Source organism: Podarcis cretensis (assembly GCF_951804945.1).
Source record: "Podarcis cretensis genome assembly, chromosome: 6".
Classification (NCBI taxonomy): domain Eukaryota; kingdom Metazoa; phylum Chordata; class Lepidosauria; order Squamata; family Lacertidae; genus Podarcis; species Podarcis cretensis.
In genome coordinates, this window is record NC_137175.1 from 38742659 (window position 1) to 38763084 (window position 20426).

Sequence of the window (20426 nt, forward strand, 5' to 3'; positions counted from 1 at the left end):
GAAGGTAGCCTGGGGAAACCATTTGAGTAAAGTAACAGCAACCTTAGCTGCTTCCTACCACTCATCTTCTTGTTCAAAATCCCCCATTTGCTTTCCTACCTTTATCGAAACAGATCTAGATCCCTCCCAGGTAGTGGGGAGCAGTATATCATAAACATGCTATTTGCCTATCAGTTTTAAAACCTGGTGTTATCAGGATAATATGCAGAAGTGGTGCTTTCCCAGCCTCTTCTCTTGTACTTGCTGTAGTCAGCAGAACTGAAGAGAAGGGTGGGAGAAGAGACTGCTTGAGCAAAAGGGCAGGAGGCTTTGCAGCAGATGGAAACTCTCTTGCTGTCTCTGAGCTTTTAGAATGTCAACAGTTAACGGGTCTCACCTTAGAGGGGCAAGGGGAATTAATGGGTCTCATATTAGGCCACATTCTCACCATGCATTTATAGCGCTATGATACCACATTAATTAGTCAGGGTTTCCCCCGAAGAATTCTGGAAGCTGTGGTTTCTTAAGGGTGCTGAGAGTTGTTAGACCCTACACCTCTCACAGAGCTACAGTTCACAGAATGGTTTCACCCTTCCTAGGGAGCTCTGGGAATTGTAGCTCTGGGAGGAGAATAGGGGCCTCCTAACAACTCTCAACACCCGTAAACTACAGCTCCTAGAATTCTTTGGGTGAAACCATGAATGTTTAAAACAGTATCATAGTGCTTTAAAGTGTGGTATTAATGTGGTCTTTGAAGACAAGTGGAATTAATGGGTCTCAGAGGGATAAGTCACTCAACAATTAAATGGTCTCCAGCACTAACTAACCCTTTCTGATACCCACGTCTGTCTGGCTGGTTAGCTAAAGAGGGAAATGAGACTAAAATTTCACTAGGAAAATGCATTTGTTGGTCTGCTCCCTCCAACAGCCAACTTAACTATAGCAAACTTAGTACCACACAGCATTTCTGCTTGATTTATCTTAAATATTTGTCTCTGAAATAAGATACTGTAAGCTATTTCCAGCTGCTTCTTGTTGTCATGGTTCCAGAAGCAGCAAATCTAATGCTGGTGCCCAACACAAATTAAATGAGTACAATACAAACCAAGGAACCCCTGGGATTGTGTTCCCCAAAGTATTGTTAAAAAGAGCAAATGAAGTGGAACAGCCAATTAATCACACAGGCTGTGCAGTTTGCATATTTAAAAAATATAGAATTCAGCATAAAGGAACTATAATGTCAAGACCTGTATAAATTATGAAAATTAAGAAAAAAATGGGGGAGGAGGGTTTCAAAAGGGAAAGCACACCAAATTCTGCACCCAGTGCCAAGTTCTGAATTTACTTTTTGCACTGAAGAAGAATCATAGAATCCATATAGTCCATAAAGTTTCTCCATTCCACACTTGGATAAAAGTAAACTTCAGAGAGTAGCACTCTTATTCCTTAGGAAACATCTAGCATATGCACTGCATGATCATTACTCAAATTGAGGGAAGACTACAGTTCTTAAATTGTATTCATGGAGTCGTGGAGGATTGGAATGGTGTTCAGCAGAACACACATATAATCCTCCTTCAGACCTTCCCACTCAATGCGAGAAGGTCAAAGTTGAAGGAGGTGGTGGGACTGTCTCCACAGGTACAACTTAAGAAAACCTGAACAGGGCTACAGTGTTCATGTTCATTTTGCCATTTCAGCTACAAAATTAGCATCCCTGCTCACACTTCCTCCTTCTTCTATGCTTTTTCCTTCTCCCCCCACCCCACTTCTATTAGTCATTAATTTGATTAATTTGAGGCGTCACTGAAGTCAAGATTACCAGGCTGTGACACAACCAACAGGGAAAACTTCAACACGCATACAAAGCACAAGGCCCAAAATGATTTCCATTGCATTTGCATGAAAGGTGCAGATCCAGTCAACCAAGTTGAGAACCAGTTGAATGTATGATGAGAATGTTCCCTGTACCTCATCTAAGCCTTTTCTGCCTTGGGCACCATCACCAGGAAGTTCTCCAGCAGTTCTACTTTTCATTTGTTTCTCTCTGTCTCTCTTTTGTGAGACAAGTTGGGAAAGTATGGATACTACGTCGTTTGCAGTGGCTTAAATTTCTCTACTCATGACAGCCTTTTATGCCCATGTCCTACCATCTGAAGCAGAACATTAAGTAACAGCTTTTACTGGATCAGTGTGCTGGTGAGCATAAGTAGACACAGCAATCATTTAATAAGTGGTAACTTTTCCACAGTGTACATGTAACCACCTAGTAAGCTGGTTGACTACTAAAAAATGTTTACCACACAGCCAAGGCACTCAAGGTGTTGTATATGATTTTCCCATCTCCATTTTAGTGTGGGCCTGCTGACCAAACCTCAGGGGCATGGGGCACCACTCAAAGTGCTCCATCAGAAGATCTACTGCAAGTCACCCCCAAACTAGCAATGGATCCCAATCTACCTTCTGCCCACCTCTGTCTTACATTGCATCTCATTTTATAGAAGCAAAATGGCATCTGCGTTCCATATATACCATACAAACTAAAGCCAAACCAACCTGCTACACATAGCAAATACTTACAAGAGGTAAGAAAGTCAACAAAGGTCGGACTCTTGGACGTGGCTTAAGTGTTGCTGTTCCAGAATCTGTCACTGAAGCAAAGCGATTATCCCCATAATAAATGCCATCCACTTCACCTGAAACAAGAAGGAGAAGCAAGTTAGAAACAAAAGGCAAACAAACCACACATTGTTTTGAAGGCGTGGCCGCAAACCCCATCACCTTGAGGGTAATGGGCAGAACTCCATGAGTTTATGTAAAAATCCATGAGTCACTGCTTAAATGGGTATCTTGGATCAGATAGCTATCAAGACAACAATTTAAGTTGGTCAAGACTGTAATTTCTTCTGTATTGCTCCATATTGGAGCCACTTTTGTTTGTCCCCTGCAAATGGATCCTGCTTGTTATGTTTGTCAGAGTGCCCAAGGATGTTCAGGGTTTGCTTGCATGGAAAGCAAGTATCTTAGATGAACTGACTGTTAGAATAACAGGCACATCAGGGCACCAACAATTCAGAAGCACCTGAGATTTACAGAATCCCTTGGAGCCGAGGGTCTCTTCATAGATTTTTGTAGAAGACCTAAGGGCCATTAGACACACTATATGGAAGCAAATAGGAGTTTGCTACCAAATGTAAACCTAGAGCTGCCATCAACTGAGCTCTCCTTAGAATAGATAGATAGATTACATGTGCTTGCAAATGTGTTGCTGGCATATCCATGCCAGCAAGAATACATACAGTAAGATAATAAAAGTGCTATGCAAATAAAAAATGACATTTTAAAAATGTCATCTTTAAAAAAACACTTTAAAAAGCATATTCTCAGCTACATTCCTAAAATATATAATGGTTCAAATTCAACAGTCACCTATGAATGGCTTGCACTAGTATAAATTGTGACTAATGGTTGCATGCTATTGGCAGTCCACCCATGTATATTACTGAAGGTAGCCACAATCTCTAAATATGCATGTATGACTTCTATCATTCATAAATGGTGCTGTATTTAAGTGTTGTTGCTGTTCTCCGGTATCCTGTTAGCATTTAGCTGTTCCTTCAAGCAGCTTAAGTTAACTCATTAAGCAACTCTTGTGAGGGAGGTTAGGATGAGAGGTAGTGGCTTCCTCAAGGTCACTTAATGCAGGGACCTGTGGACCTCTGGATGTTGTGGGACTGCAACTCCCATCAGCCTCAGCCAGCATGGGGAATAGTCATGGATGATGGGAGTTGCAGTCCAACAATATTTAGAGTCACAGGTTCATTCACATTCATACACACACAACTTTGTGAATGAGGATTCTCACCAAGGTACCTTCTGTTGAAATAAAATACTCTTATTTTACTATATGCTGTGCTGGGTCTCACGTATGCACAAAAAGTGACAGAAAAAGGAGTCCTGAGAACCAAGCTCCAGAGCACCCTACTTTTTTTTTTTTAAGTATGAGAACAAGGAATCTGGTGAAAATCTGGTAAAAAATACTTTCCATTTATTTCCCCCATTCAATTTCTAGCATATAAAGCAGAGGGCTGATTTAGCGGATGGGCCAGGTTCTGCTCTCAGTGGCCCTCAAATTGTGGCCTTTGGCTGACAGGCTTTGGCAGGAGAAGGGGTGGGACTGTTGTGCCAGAGCGCAAGCAATGTGTCACTAACCACACCATCCCCGCTGCTGCACACCCCCATGGGCAGGGAGTCTGTTTTCAATACACAAGCGCCTTGGGTTACTTTATCATTCAGGCACAGGCCACAGAGGGACAATAAGTCCCTAGTGTTGCCTGAGAATATCACTGCTTTCAGCTTTGCAGCCAGCACCCGCAGTGCCTTTTGTCTGGTGCCTTTGCAACAAACACCAAACACAGCAAGTGAATTCTTCTCAGACAAGTGAATTCTCCATTCAGCGAATTTAATAGAGTACACAGTAGGAGGTACAGGGTGAGGCTTTGCATGAAACTGCCGGGTTTTTCTTTGCCTGGCTGCTTCATTCTTTCCTAAGAATGGCAATGAGGAATGGAAAGAATTAGGAAACTATGCACGTGGTGACACCTGCGCCCTTCATAATTACCAGTAGAAATGTTCCTGCACAGCCCACTCGTTGGGCAAACAGAGCATCATCCACTGGGCACCAGCCCCAGGTTAGACAAGACAAATAACTGCAGTGGCTCTTCCTCATGCCACTGTTGCAGCCAGGCAAGGTAAGAGAGGGATACAGAGGAGGTACACATAAAGCCAGGAACAGGAAACAATTCAGAGGGTGCAGAATGCAGATGGTTGAGACTTTTTGGTGCCTGGGGCAGAAAACTGAGAAGGTGGCGAGAAGATAATAAACAAGGTAGCAATCATTGACAAATGGCTGTCTTTTAATGTTACCCCAAATCTGGTCCTCGAGGCAGGTCACCCTTCTGTGCCTAAATGTAGGGACAGCCCTAGGGCACAACTTGGCTCCTCCATTCAGGTGCATCAAACTATCACATTATCGCTTTGTTAGTGCTAGAAAGGTGTTTGCTTTTGCATTTTATTATCTGATTTATGGGTCCCAGCTGGGACATTGGCTAATATCACAAGAGATATGGAAACAGATAAAAGAGCTGTAAGATTTTAACCAATTGCATTGGTATGAACTTTAGCTACTTAGTTGATTAAATCAGGTGATTTCCCTCCAAATATTTGTATGTAAGAAAACTTCTAAAACAAGAAGCATACTTTATGTTTGTGAACGATTGCCACATATGAATAGAATGGGTCCCTCATCTGTGAAAGTGAACACAAAATTCCACTTTCAATATTAAGTTTTCCCAATAATATTTGCTAAGAATACTCCTTTTTAAAAAATGCTACCAGATTAATTTGGGTATAGTTTTAATCCATTATTGGTTTTTTAAGGCTATGCACACACATTCAGGAATAAATCCCATCAAAATCTGCAGAACTTCCAAATAAACATGTTGATAGATTAACTGATTCAAAACTGCACTTCTATTAAAAGACATTGGAACAATACACTTTAAAGCCAGCAACATCAAATTCCTTGATAACAATGGCGGCGGCAGGCTAAAGTCAAGTCAACCTTCAAGTAAACTCAGTCAATGTATCACACAGCTTCCAAATAGCCTGCACCCCCTTTAAAGAAGGCTTATAAGATTGGCTTCTTAAGAAACAGCATTCCAAAGACAGGGGACCACCACAAAATATAGTTGCCACTGGAAGATCCCAGTTGCCATTCCCAACCCAAAATAGTGCTGAAGGGACAGCACATTACCACTGGGATGTGGAGGAGCCTTTACTTGGTTATCTAATATATTAAATTCTTATATAATATATCCTCCCAACATACTGCTAACAGTGTAATTCAGTGGTTGAATACACTGAGGACTGCTTCAACCATTAACATTAATTTCATGGAAGCATTTCACATAGGAAAAGGCATGAAAATCATGTGTAGATGGGTGCTGAGGGCAATACAGGTCTCTTGTGTCATTGTATGGGACCATGTTACTGCGCAGCCACAACTTTTGAGACCTTCCAATTACACCTCTGTGGTATGTACTGTGCAACAGATGTTCATGTAGCCATCACTGATTGACATAGGATGGTATGCTTTCTATTTCCTAAATCCATGTCCTTTCCACAAGAGACACATATATCATTTTAAATAGCTCATGAACCAGAGTTCAGGTCAACTACATTCTCCCTCTCAGTTTCCATTTTCCAACTATAGTAATAGTGACAGGGTAGGTGTGAAGGCAAACTTAATAAAACCTGTATAACATATTAAGAGCACAGTCCTATGCATGTCTACTCAAATATAAGCAAAGTTGCAATTCTGTATACACTTCACTGAGCTTAACAGGACTTAATTCTGAATAGAGATGTATAGAGTTGCACTGCAAGTCCTATTTTAAGTCAATGGGGCTCTGGATTATATTTCAGTTAGAACTACCTTCTCTGTTCCCCAGTTTTACATTTTTATTTTGCCTTTATCTTCTTTTTGGAAATTGCATTCATCTGTTGCATGAATACTTTTTGTGCGTTGCCCTAGAATCTTTTGCTGAAGACCAGTTAAGAAATGCAATCTGAGCACAAAACACTTTCCTTTTATTCCTTTATAGGAAGGGCCTTTGCTACCTCTAGTCTGCCCTCCGACTAGCTTCCTGATCTGATGTTTACTCAATTTTTGTGCATGCAGCTGTATTATGGGAACTGCCGTCCACCAAAACGTCACTTCCTAACAGAGATAAACAATTTATAGTCTGCCCTTCACCAAATGAGCCCAAGGTGGGTTACAAAAACACCGCATGAACAAATGATCACTAAATAGAAAAGAAATAAAACCACAGAATTAACAAATAACGAAGTCAACAAAACAAAAAATGTGCAGTGTTGATACTGTCAATGCTATTGCTGCTGTCATGTTGTATTTGCAAAATCACTGAAATATCCAGCCTTTTTTTAAAAAAGGAAATAATAAAGAATCATGTTTCATTAAAAGGTTTTTGTAATCCTTTGGGGTGAAAGGCAGGATATATACTGAAAAAAATAACAATTATAATAATTATAATTTTCTCCTTAATATTTTGTAAACTGAGGCTTCTGACAATTAAGTGGTTATGAATTTTATGATGATGATTTGAATGCCCATGACTCCAAGGTTTTGGTATATCCCCAATCTGGAGGAAACAGAGCCTATATGCAATGTTTATTGTGAGGTCCCTGTCATGTTTAAACAAAAGCATTTCTGGAGTCCTTAAGTCTCAGCAAATACCTGATGGTAATAGCCGCTGGAGCCAGTCCTGTTGGAAAGAGAAACTATTTGAAGTATCTGATCTCTTCTGTGGGCACAGACATCCTTCCTAAACATTATGTTAATTGTAACTATTCCCCTTGTAAAGCTGACAGGGGAGGAAACCTGATGACGGAATTGGTGTCAGAGCTGAGAATAGAACTTGGGGACTTCCTAGCTTCCATCCTTAAGCGCTTGCCTTGGGACCACACCTCTCTGAGCTGTTCTTTCTAGTAATGAGCACCACAACCTGTAATTTACTTTAATAAGGTTCTCAGCTGAACATTATGAATTAACAGGTATGATCAGCAGAGACACTCCGCTTCTATAAACCCCACCTCTGCTTAAAGGGCTGCTCTGCAGCACTTTGCTACTGAGAAAGTGAATGTGTTAAAGTCAAGCAGAGAGGAAGGTGCAACGTGCAGAATATGTGCCATCAGCCACAAAGCAGGATGGATTGCCACATGGAGAGAAAGGCCCACACCCAACCCTATCAATTACATTTCATTGCTGATTCAGCCTTAGAAAGACTGAGAGGGAGAGTGGAAAGATAATTTCATTATCAGCCAGAGTGCCACATTCGCTGAGGCCACATGGCAGCAGTGGACAGGGTGACAGCAGGAAGCGGGGCCAGATTTAGGCTTGATGAGGCCCTAAGCTACTGAAGGTAATGGGGCCCTTTATATGTCCAGCTGTCCATTGTCAACAACAAATTGTCACTGTTTTTGTGTTGAATATATGCTATATGGTAATTTATGGACCTAATAGGTATCTAAAGCCATTTGCACATGCAGAATGAAGGCACCCTATATATAGAAATGAGGAAACCAGTGATGTTTTAGGGAGCAGGCTAGCAAGCGGGGCCCATTACTTACATCATAGGAGCCTACAGAACACAAAACACTGTTGCTGTATGTAGGTTTTATTTTATTTGTTTCTTATCTTATATTTTGGAAATGTACATCCAGGGTTTTTTCCCTTTAATTTTTTTGGGGCCCCCCAAGAGAGTGCGGCCCTAAGCTATAGCTTGTTTAGCTTCTATGTAAATTCGGCACTGGGTGAGAGGCAAAGTGGACAGAACAATAGATGTGATTATCGTATTTTTCGCCGTATAAGGCGCACTGGCCCATAGGACACACGTTGGTTTTTTTTTTGGGGGGGATGAATAAAAAAAAAATCCCCCCCCCAGCCGTGGGGCTGGGGCGGGGGAAGCCCAAGCTTCCTCCGACCCCAGCCCACAGAACAGGCTGCTGCCCGCAAGCCTTGCGAGCCCGCAGGAACTCCTGCCACACACACACACACTTCTCCAGGCAGACAAACAAGAGGCCTTATCACTGTTCAAGGACAGCCAGGCAAAAGCACTCAGGAAGAGTGGGGATAACATAAGTGTGGATGAATATAATAGTTCCCTACCCCTCCAAGAAAGGATTAAGTCAGCAAAGGTATACATACACACAGTGTTTAACCAAAGGCTGAGACAGCTTCTAGCACTTTTCCTAGCAATGGACATTTGTATAGAAATTGCAGCACACATTTCTCCCTAATGCAAGAAGAAAAGCTGGGCATATGCTTCTCAAGGTGATACCTGTTTCTATTTATTTTTGCCTTACTTGCTTGAAGCTGAAATACCTGGTTGTCTGGGCTGTCATGATATTAGAGGTTACTGACACCCAAAGTCTATGACTCTTTTGCCTGGCTTCCTTTCTAGATGGCCAAATTAAGCTTTAAAAAGGGAGCAGATAATCAGGTTAACCTTGAAGTTAACAGTCTGGGTGAGGTTCCTGCCTGCTACAAATAACCTCATCATAACATTGATTCAACACATCTTCATAAAGAAGGTTTCCTCTAAATCGACTGCATGAGAGAAGGAAGTCAACCCAAGCTGATGGCAATAAACCAGTTGGCATGATGTTTTCAACGCATCTTCAAACTGCAGCTCATCACTTCTTCCATCCATTTTTAGAACCTTTTCTGAAAAGGTGGCAAATTATAATTTGGATGTCTGTTTGTCGCAGTTGGATCACATCCAAGGTACACCAAATGGTACATATGAGGTAATATTGTACCAGTCACATGACTAGTTTAATTCCTGTTGTGTTGGTCATGCCAAAAATGACGGTTTAAATGGGAATAATAATAATAATAATAATAATAATAATAATAAAAATAATAAATTATATGACACCCATCTGACCGGGTTACCCCAGCTACTCTGGGCAGTTTCCAACAAATCAAAACACAGTAAGACATCAAACATTAAAAACTTCCTTAAAGATTACCTAGTTAGTAAAAGGGAGGGGAACTGCAGTTTGAGAGCAAATATTTCTTGGAGAAGCGGACCACACTACATGGGAACCTGTCCCATATATTCCCCAAGTGTTATGTTCATGTTGTTAATCAAATTCTTAAAATGCTTATTAGGGAGTAAGGACCATTGAATGGAATGGCATTTATGATTGAGTAACCATGAATAGGATTGTGCCACTTGGTTAGAATCCTGTGCACACTTACCTAGGAATAGTCCGCTGTACGGTCTACATCTTCTAAATCAGTTTCATTCTTTGCTTACTAAATTGCACTGGCCTTGTATCATAATCCATGAGAATTATATGTACCATGTACAGCCCGTATTTCTTATCTCATGCCTGTGCAATCTAGAGGCTCCAAGGTTTTCACAAACTCACAAAAAGGTTCTCTGTGAGCTGCTCTTTTTACCTATACAGCAGTGCAGTCTCTGCCCACACAGACTCTATTCAGGTGGCTCGTCTGCCTTTCCTATGTTGCAACAGCTTGCCAAAGGCAGGTTTAGGGTGCCGTGGGAAAACCAGGCAGCTGCAGTATCCACCAACCTGTCCCCATCTTTCATTCAATGCCCTCACCTGGAGACCAGGTGCCTTAAGAAACTTTGGTGCAGCGTTGTATCCAGTTTTTAAGGATATGTGAGATGAATTGCATCTATATCCTTCTAGTAGAAAGTTGTTTGCTGAAAAAACTGCATCTATACAAACCTTTCAAAAACAAAAAACCAAGATGCCCAGAAATGATCTGGTGCAGAAATGTCCCTGTGCAGAAAATGTCCCTATGCAAACAGCAAGGGTGCTTCCAGACTGCCACTATTCAATCACATAATGGCAAATTCAAGTTGTGCATTAATAGTGGAATGGGAGGTCTTGGACAACAAACTCACTTTCCCAGAAGATCAGACTTTTTGTAATAAGAAAAGCAATGGGAAAATGCACTCAAAGGTGTGGGATACCACTTGCTTTGATGCAACATCATGCAACCTCCCTGCAATCAAGGAAAGGAATGTTCATTAAATAGCCAAAATCATTTAATCTCTCTGCAAACAAATGGGGTTGAATGCTCGGCAAACATGTCATCTGCTTCAGCTCATCTGATACTTAAGAAATGGCCAGTAAAATAACAACAAAGAGATAAGTACAGAATTAAGGTGGTTTTAAGGACTAAATATATGCAACTCACTTTGTGAAACAGTTAGTATAGGGTTGCCATTCGTCTTGAATTTCCCAGACATAGCCAGAATAACTTTGGCCAAAAAAGGCTCAACAACTTTTGTGCTCAGATCTTCACTTTTTGAAATATGGCAGCCCTAAGCTGGTAGTGAATGCTTAACTAGGCTTGCCATACGTCCGGATCTGCGGGTGTCAGGAATTCTACTTTTTGAAATATGGCAACCCTATGATTAACCCTTTCACCTCCCATCATTTTTTGACTCAAAATCCCCTCCAGCGTCTTCCACCAAGGGGTTAAAAAGGAGACAAAAATGCATTTGAAACTGGAGGTGGGGAGGAAAATAGGTGGAAGAAAATGACTCCCATATTGGAGAGGAACTGAACTCCAAAGAAGTCTTTGGGAGTCTGTCTACCCCTATTCCCTTTGCTAGGCTAAATGCACCCTTTCCTTTAAGCTCTCTGGACAAATCCTCATGAGCAAGACCTGTGCCAAGCAGCTGGCCTGGAATGAGAAGGAGGCTGAACATTGGAGAGACAGAGCACACCTGTGAACCAAAAGCTATGATACCCGTACTGACACCCATATGGGCATGTCTGTTCAGCATGTGAGTCAGCTGCAAAAACCAACTTGAATAACATGACAGAACTCAGCTTGCTTTCTCCAGGTTTTGGTATATTTGGCCAAGGTCTACGCCTCCAAGATCGTTGACAGTCCACAGATCCTCACGCCATCCCTGCCCAAGGCAGTAAGAACTGCCAAAGTCCTGCAGGGACTGAAAAGAAGCAAGAGTCCCTGTCAATCTTTGCTCTGCTAGAGCAACCTCAAATTTCAGATTCCAACAGGTTTGTCCACTTGATATGAGGGCACCACAGAACTGGCTTCAGTCTTATACAGGAAACTGGGGTCCTGGCTGACTCCAGCTACAAAGACCATCTCCCTACAAGTCCTGAAAGAACTGATCCCTGCTCTTAAGTTGGACCTTTTCCATCTGATCCAGGAAGGGAGAGCCCTGACCAAGTTCAGCGCTGAAGGCTGCCTCTGTTGCTCCTGGTGCTTAGAGATTTGGGTTCCATACACACCATAAATTTAAAGCAGCCCTTACAAAAAAAATCCTAGGAACTGTAGTTTGTTAAGGATGCTGGGAATTGTTAGGAGTTACCTGGGAGGAGTGAACTAGTTTCCAGGGTTCTTGGGGTGAGGAATGTGCTCCAAATATATGGTGTGTGCAGACCCCGACAGGGGTATTATTTAGGGGTTATTATTGGGGTCAAGATTTAGCTTCAGAGATGTATTATTTTTGCTGTTATCTGCATTACGCTCTTGTATTTTTATTGGTAGACCTTATGATGAATGATCAGTGGATTGTTTAATTTTATTGTAGATTGATTGGAGAAGTTTTCCTTAGTCTGTTGTTCATATAACTGTACTTGTTAGTGCATTCTCTTATTATAATGTTGTTGGTGTTATTAGCTGCTTTGAGCACGATTTATCATGGAAAAGTGGCATACAAATAAACTATGATGATGACAATCCCTTTAGAAATAAAAAGGCCCAAACTCTACTGAAAGCAGAATCAGCAAGGAGCTGCAACTGTCAAAATGGGCTGTTAGTCTTTAAAAGATACCACAAGAATCTTTTGCTGGTTTTTAAGGTAAAAAGTCTCTTGTGCAGGATGCAGAGAAGTAAAAATAAGCTGTGCAAGAGACAGTACAAAAGAACATCACTGTGGCTTGCATTTGTCTAGTTCCACTTAATGCAGAGCCATACAACCTCGTGGCGCTTCCACATTGTCCCTATTTTCAGGTGGGATTCAATCAAATACTGGCAAATTCTGGTTGTGTGGTTAAAATTGATTTGAAACTCTTGCACAAAAAACTTGCCTCGGAAACCTGCCTTTTTGCAGTAAGAGAAAGGATGGGAAAATAAATGCTCTGGAAAGTGTGCGATAACATTTCCTTGATGCAATGTTGTCTAGTCTCCCCGTAAACAAATCATAATTAATGCTCAATAAACAACCAATATTGTCTAATCTCCCTGTATGCAGATCAGAATGAGCACTAAGTAAACAGGTTGTCTGGAAACAACCTCAGTTAACATGCAGCTTTGCAAACTAAGCCACCTTGAGTCAGGAAAACACGACAAAGCCTTCTGGAGACTGACAAAGAAAACTGTCAGGCACAATGAGCAACTGCTGTCACTTTAGTTTCATATCTCATCATGGGAGAAGTTAAACAAAGAGGGGGTTCGGGGCATGAGATCAGTGAATGCTCTCAGAGAAGAGTGTAAACAGCCCCCAAAAAGGAAAAATGGTCTTCAGTTGAATCAGTCCACATACTGGTAAATACCGGTACATACAGTACAGCCTACATGTCTACTATTTCCTGGTTCAATAAAATAAATTGAAAATAGAGTCTGTTGAAGGGTCAGGGAGGACCTGCACCTTTGCTAGCTGTTTGAGTATCCTAGGAATGGTGATTGTCATTAAAAGTGTGGGCATATCTCTTTCAGATATAAATAAATAAGTGAATGTGCATTGTGCTCTCGGTTCATTAGTATGACCATTTGGTAGGACCCTATTTCACTTACTATTCCTCACATTCCAGTTTTATGCATAAACCCTGAACACAGAGGACAGGACACATTTATTTAGAATCATGGAATTATTTTTTTTAGAGTAGGGACCTTGGAAGTCATCCTGTCCAACCGCTTGCCTGTGTAGGAATCTTGCCACGATAGCATCCCTGACTGATAGCCAATCAGCCTCTGCTTAAATATGTGCAACAAAGGACAGCCCAACATCAGATATTTAAACATCCCCAGAAATTATAGATATTGCGGATGTTCTTTGAATGCGCCGGCCACAGTAGAACATATTATTTTCTATGGTCCATTGTACAACCAGCTACGCAAACATGTGCTATCCACCCCTGCAAGGGTGGCTGAGTTTTTATCAATAGTATCTATAGGAGTGGTAAATGGCACTATTTAGCGGGAAGAAACTCCAATGAAAATACTGGTTATTACATATTTTTACATGGCTGTTTCTTTGTGTGTGTGTGTGCTGTTTCTCCTGAAGTGCACCCAAAATCTAGTCCCTTTTCTTTTCCATTCCACTCATTCTAGTCCTACCCTCTGAAGCAAGAAAAAAACAAGTTATTTTTACCCCACACTGTCATTGCCAAAATTATTTCAAAATTATTGAAACTAAGAGGGTAGGGCTGTGCATGGCCCTCTGATCCTATTTGGGACCTGATCTGATTTGGGATGGTCCAGGCCCAACCCAGATCTGGGTCCTGAGCTAGATAGGGGGCCTGGCACATTTGTCAACCGATTAAATATGTAGTTGAGTGGGGGAGAAGGAAGTGGCTGAAGCTCAGATGCATCAGTCCATTCCTTTCACAGCTGCAAAAGCTGATACAATGCTTTAGCTTTTTCATGACAGAAAGGATCCAACCCAGAGCTTCTTCAATCCACTCTGACCAAATCTTGGGTCAACTCAAATCAGCCCGAATTGGTTTGTGATCCAGCCAGAGAAGTTGCACAGCACCAGTAGAAAATGCTAATCGACCTTGTTAGGAAAGTGGGATTCACATCTACTCTTTCACTATTTCCTAGTTTGTTTGCAAACAGCTGTTTATTGTGTATTGGGTTCTCCTCAGTCCTGCATTCCCCCCCACACTCAGTGTCCACACAAAGCCACTGAACTGTCACTATTACCTAAATGCCTGATTCCCCCCCCCCCAAGTGTGCTTCTAGTCATTCTGAAAACTCTAAAATTGCCCTTCCCCATACAGTCCTGGTTAAAAATGAAAGAGTAAATGTTTTGGGCCCTAAAAGGAACATTTGAGCAGCATCCTCAGCAATAAACATCCACAATGCCCAATTTGTTACTTGGAGAGAAGAGGTAACAAACAGTTATGCTTGTTGAGGATATAAAGAAAAAATGGTGAAATAATGGATAAGTTTCTAGTTTTCTGGTTACATTTGCCCAAGGGGCATAATCCAGTTCAATAGAATCCTCTGCCTGAACTTGACCCTCTCAGATAATTTTATATATATATAGTTGTTTGGAACTATTTCTAAGACACATCTATGTTGTGTCAGAATAGCTTAGTTGGTAGAACATGACACTCTTAATCTCAGGGTTGTGGAGTTGAGCCCCATGCTGGGCAAAAGATTCCTGTGTTGCAGAACACTGGACTATATGACCCTTCCAACTCTATGATTTGCTGCATTGCTCATGCGAGGTGTAGCTTTCTCTTTATGCCAATTGCATCCATAGCTTTAAGGGAGGTGTAGCAGAGAGGGCGGGGCCAGGGACTAGATTCAGGAATCTCTGAGTCAGTGACACACACAAGCCCACACCCATCTCCGGTTGGGTAACCTGTGTTTACTTTGCAACTCATCAGACACAAACTAAGGTGGGGATTAAAGCATTCAATCTCTTTTAGCCCATGCAGCATGAAAAGCATGCAGCAAACATTTAAGGTGGTTGTATAACACAGGCCTAGGGTAACCTCACTGCTATCTTGACCCACTGGTGCTCCTCAAATTGGGAGCTTCTTCAAGGTATCTCAGTAGATGTCAGTACAGACTTGGGACAGCTCTGCATAATTTTCCCACAGTGGTCCACAGCAAATCACAGGTGGCCGCTGGCCAGAGCCATCCTCATTGACACCCCCCTCCTTTTTATGTGCATGTTTTGCTCTGTTTTGACTGGATAAGGGGTGGGGGTTTCTTGCTCTGGGTGGGTGTTGGCAACCATTCAAACCACTTGGAGGGAGAGCACAAATTTGTTTGAGAGTGGGGGCGAAAGGTGTTAAGTTACTCAAAAGCCACAGAGTGAGTCTGTTGGCACAGAGTGGGACCATTTGTTAATATCCCAGCAGTTGACTGCTTGGCTATGAATATGTTGGTGGTTGGATTTGGGGATGTACCTGTAGGCTGGTTGATACAAACGGGTTCTGACAGTTTATTCCCCCAACACAATCTTGCATATCAAACTGCACTGATATAGTCCATTGTGACTAGCAGCCATTTTCATAATGGCAGGGTGGTAGAAACTTTTGGCAGCTGTTGAGATGGCGGGATGGTGGTGGGGAGACTGTTGGCCACTGCAGAATGTGTCCACACACAGTCCATCTGGAGAAAATATTTTTTTGTACAATGTTCTTCATGAGATGGACTCCAGAGAAGGTGGGAGAAAGCCACATTTCTTATTTGAACTGACCATATGGCAAGCTTACCAACATGTTCTCAAAGGGCATGGAGGACAACACAAAGATAATGCTCAGGGCAGACTCCCCTCACCTGGTGGCCTTCAGAGTGAGTGAGATTCATCTGGCTCAATACTGTCTGCACGGACTGGCAGTGGCTCTCCAGCATTTAAGAGAGGGGATATTCCCAGCCCTCTCTGGAGATTGAACTTTGGATCTTCTTCTTACAAAGCCAATGCTCTATCACTGAACTGCAGCCCTTCCCAAAAATTGCTCCTACTTCATTGCTTTTGCTATTAAACTCATGCTGAATGTACACAGTTTTTAACCTACTCACATGGTTTTCTTTCTTTCAGGATTGACATTGTATACCCTAACTGAGGCTTCTTGATCCAATAGAGACAGAACCACACCACACTTCTTGTTTTTTGCAGTTATTGTTGGGCCAACTGGTCCATCCCCCTCTCCATCCTAGAACTTATTTTAGAATGACATTTGTCACACAGATGGAACTTGGGAAAATGCTGCACCCCACTGGAATCTGCTGTCTGAAATGACAGCTTCTCATTGCCTTGTGTAAGAAGGCCTATCTTGATTCAACAATATTTAGGTTTCTGCATGTTTATTACGTAACCCAAAGGACACCCACAGCCCAGAAAAAGGAAGTGTGCATGGACGGGAAACAAGAACAGCAGCAGAGAACAGGAAGAAGAGCAACAGATAAATCCTGAGGGTGCAATATTATCATTATCGTTCAGTCTTTGCCCACCACATGGGAAATCCTGGACACAGAGCTCTGCGATTCTGCAAAGCATCCTATAAGATCAGATACCAGAAAGAAGCTTTAGTACCTATAAGAGCTCCAGTGTTGGCAGATACTGCCTCAGACTTGGAGCACAACTTATTAATTAAACACTGTGTAACTTTTTTTCCCCACAGCAAAGAAGTGATTCATTCTTTGAACTAGAAGCAAGCCAAAGGGCAAAGCTTCACATTTCATTTCATCCCAGAGAATTTGATTCTTCCTTATTATTACTTAGGTCTCCCTTTCATCTGAAATGTCACAGTCCCGGACACTGCGACAAAGTCAGTGCCACTGCCTAGCGTGAACCACACACAGCTACAAGTTTCGCAACACTAGTGGCCTCCAAAGGCGCCATCTATGAAGAACTCGGCTGTGCACCCTCCATTTGTTCCAACAGCTCTTCTGACACTCAGCCTGTTCAGACACTATTCAGAGTTGGCACCCACCCATCTGAGCCTCCAGTTTGCTGTTCCACAATTACAAACTTCAAGACAATAAATACAATATGCAAAATAAACACATCTGCTGCTGTCAACACCAGAGAGACCTACCAGATATCCCTGTAAAAGCTGCCTTTGGGTTTCAGTCAGTGCTAACTCTAATCTCCCACATAAAAATATGTCAGAGATTTATTTACAACTGTCTGGTGGATCTGCTACTTGTCTTACGCTCCATTACACCCATATTCCTGCTCTACAGGAGACTTGCTGAAATCTGCACATTCTTCTTGGGTTGTTGTTTTTTTAAAGAGAGTGGATCACAGGCTGCTAATTTAGTTTTGCAGGTTCCAACAAGTTTCTCTTTAATCCAGTCATTCCTACCAAAGGCTGTTGTTTTCCGACTGCACGGCTTATTAATAAAGCTTTCTCAAGGCCCCGATGGAAGTATCCAGAGCAACATCAGAACTGCGCACCCCACCTCCGAGTGTGCCAGTAGCCCCCCACAGTTGAACATCCTACAAGCTGAAGCCTGATTTGGGGGGTGGATAGTGGAAGGGCAAACAGGCTCCTCCGAGTCCTCTCCCTGAAAGCTCAAAACGAAACAGAAGCCATACTGACCAGTTCTCGCCAGGTTGTCAGTGGTGACCTCCTGAGTGAAGATCCAAGGGGGGTTGGTGACGTAGAGGGAAGTGGTGGAATTGTTGCTGGCATGTTTTTTCCCGAAGAGCCTGCTAATAGTCCCCTGCACAGAGTGATTCTTCTTCATCCTGACTGCTGCCTTCTCCGGCGTGTCTACAAACGCTCCCTCTAGCAAAACATATTTCCACTTTGTTCAGCTACTACCCAGCACACAGAGCTCCAGCAGGTGCTCGTCTGCTGAGCTAACTTTTCAGCTTCTTTAAAAGCTAAGCCACCTGAGCAGGTAGAGAGGGCTGGCTGTTCTCACCTGGCCACACCCCGTAGCAGCTCCTTTGCTCACATTCTTTCCGTGCTGCTACAATAAGCCATTGTTACACCCAAGGCAGCTCTTAAGCCTGGGAGCTTGTAGAGGTCTTCCCTAAGGCATTGCCATGTCCAACGGGGACTGAAAGGTTTACGATGTTTCCTGGTTTAAAAAACTAAACGCAGCAAAATCCAGAATGCCTCCCAGGTTTTTAGAAACAAAGTCAAATAAATAAAAAGCATTGGTCTCAAACACATGAATTCTCCGACTGACCACACCAATATTGATTTAGGATTATCACCTTTCCTGTTTGGTAAGTCTCAGAAAAAGTTACGTTTCTAAAGCGCTCTCTCTCTCTCTCTCTCTCTCTGTATGTGTGTGATCTATAGCTACAGTCAGATAAATATTATTTTTAAACAAAGATATAAAATATACAACTGTAAGAACTTCCTACTCATCCACAGTCACTGCATTTCTCCTTTTGTAAACTCTATAGAAGCTTGAGCTAAGGCTTTGGTCAACCTCCCCAAGGCTAGGAAACAACTTCTGGAAAATTCTCTCCTTGCAAAATATCTTTTTCTTTTTAAAAATTGACTTTCAGAGGGAACAATGAAAAGGTTGCTTTCACAATGAGAGAGGTGAAAGAGGTCTACGGAAATGCTCTCTTCACGAAGACTCATCTTCATCCCCTCCATCATGTTTAACACATGTCAACACCTGCTATTTCCTCATCACATGGCCATTTCCCTGTCTACATGAGCCTCCCCCAGGAAATGTGCTGTGATGTGCCCCCATGAAATTATGAAGGGCATGTTTACTGTACATTAAATTATGGCATCAGAGACAAGTAACCAACAGGAGGTGTTTGGGGGAAGTAAATCAGAAGATCTCCCGTGGCTTCTGAAATGTGTATTAGTGTGGTCACTCCATTTGGGAGCTTCTGTGTCTCTACAAAGCATGGCGGGTGGCGCTGTGGTCTAAACCACTGAGTCTAGGGCTTGTGGATCGTTTCGAATCCCTGTGATGGGGTGAGCTCCCGTTGCTCGGTCCCAGCTCCTGCCAACCTAGCTGTTCGAAAGCATGTCAAAGTGCAAGTAGATAAATAGGTACTACTCCGGTGGGAAGGTAAACGGTGTTTCTGTGCACTGCTCTGGTTTCACCAGAAGCGGTTTTGTCATGCTGGCCACATGACCCGGAAAAACTGTCTGTGGACAAACATTGGCTCCCTTGGCCAGTAAAGCGAGATGAGCGCCACTACCCCAGAGTTGTTCATGACTGTCAGGGGTCCTTTACCTTTTTATGTCTCTACAAAGTCTCCAGATTGTTAGTACTGAGCACTGTGAATCTGCAAATTCATATTTAAAAAGCAGAAGTAGAGTACAATCTGCATTGCAGTGTTTGGAATCCAGTTTCTTCATTTGAATTTCAAACTCAAAATTTTAATCCTGAAACTCACATTTTTGTGCATATTCACTTACTTCAGCAGAAAAATTATAAAGCAGAGTGGAAAGGCTGTCCTGAAATTCTCCACCTCATTTGCCAGTGTCAAAATTGTGTGCGATGGTGGGAATCACTTCACCAAATATTCTGTCAGAGAAGGAGGAATTTTCCACTTTCTTTGTGGGTGAAGTTTGATCTTTGTGGTGGCAGTAGCACAGTTTCTTTCCTCCTTTTTTCTAAGGTTTGTTTTGCTGCTGTTGTGGTAACTGCACTGGCAGCCTGGCCACCGTTATGTTCTCTTCACAGTGAGCTGGACCTGGGATCATTCCAGGACGTTGTGATTGATGGTGGTGAGGAATTGTGACCACCACAAAAAAATGGTAATGAATATTCAGAAAATGTTTGGCAAAACAACCTTTTTTTCCTAAGAGTTGAGAATGAGAAAAATAAAGTTTTCCTCAGAAAAATATATTTGGATAAATTTTGGCCCTGTTCTAAAAAATTCTACTGACGAGTTCAGCTAAACATGTTAACATCTTTTCCTCAGGTACCAGCTGTTATGGTTGCTTCATTGTGTCAACTGGGCCAAATTAAAAAGATGAGAATACATGTGGGAATCTTTTCACATTTGAACTCATCACACTTAGAACAAGCAAAAGGCTTTTTCTTCTTTATTATTTCAAAATTCCGATTCGCTTTTTGTAAATTTGAGAAACCCAACAATCCACAAGCTCGTGAAGGAATACAGACTGAAGAAAATATTATGGCAATGAGGCAGCTTTTACCGTAAGAA

The 20426-nt window shown here is 42.1% G+C and overlaps 1 protein-coding gene across 1 annotated transcript in view; it reads right to left on the minus strand.

Moving 5' to 3' along the window:
• The window catches only part of LOC307219056 (uncharacterized protein C6orf132 homolog), a 39300-nt gene extending 21129 nt beyond the window's left edge, over nt 1–18171 (minus strand). The window contains exons 1-2 of the mRNA XM_079981906.1: nt 17869–18171; nt 2560–2675 (exon numbers count right to left, since the gene is read on the minus strand). Of these exons, the coding sequence (XP_079838032.1) occupies nt 2560–2675; nt 17869–18016 (264 nt within the window). The 5' untranslated portion in view covers nt 18017–18171. The remainder of the gene's footprint in view (nt 1–2559; nt 2676–17868) is intronic.
• Nucleotides 18172–20426: the final 2255 nt, after the last annotated feature.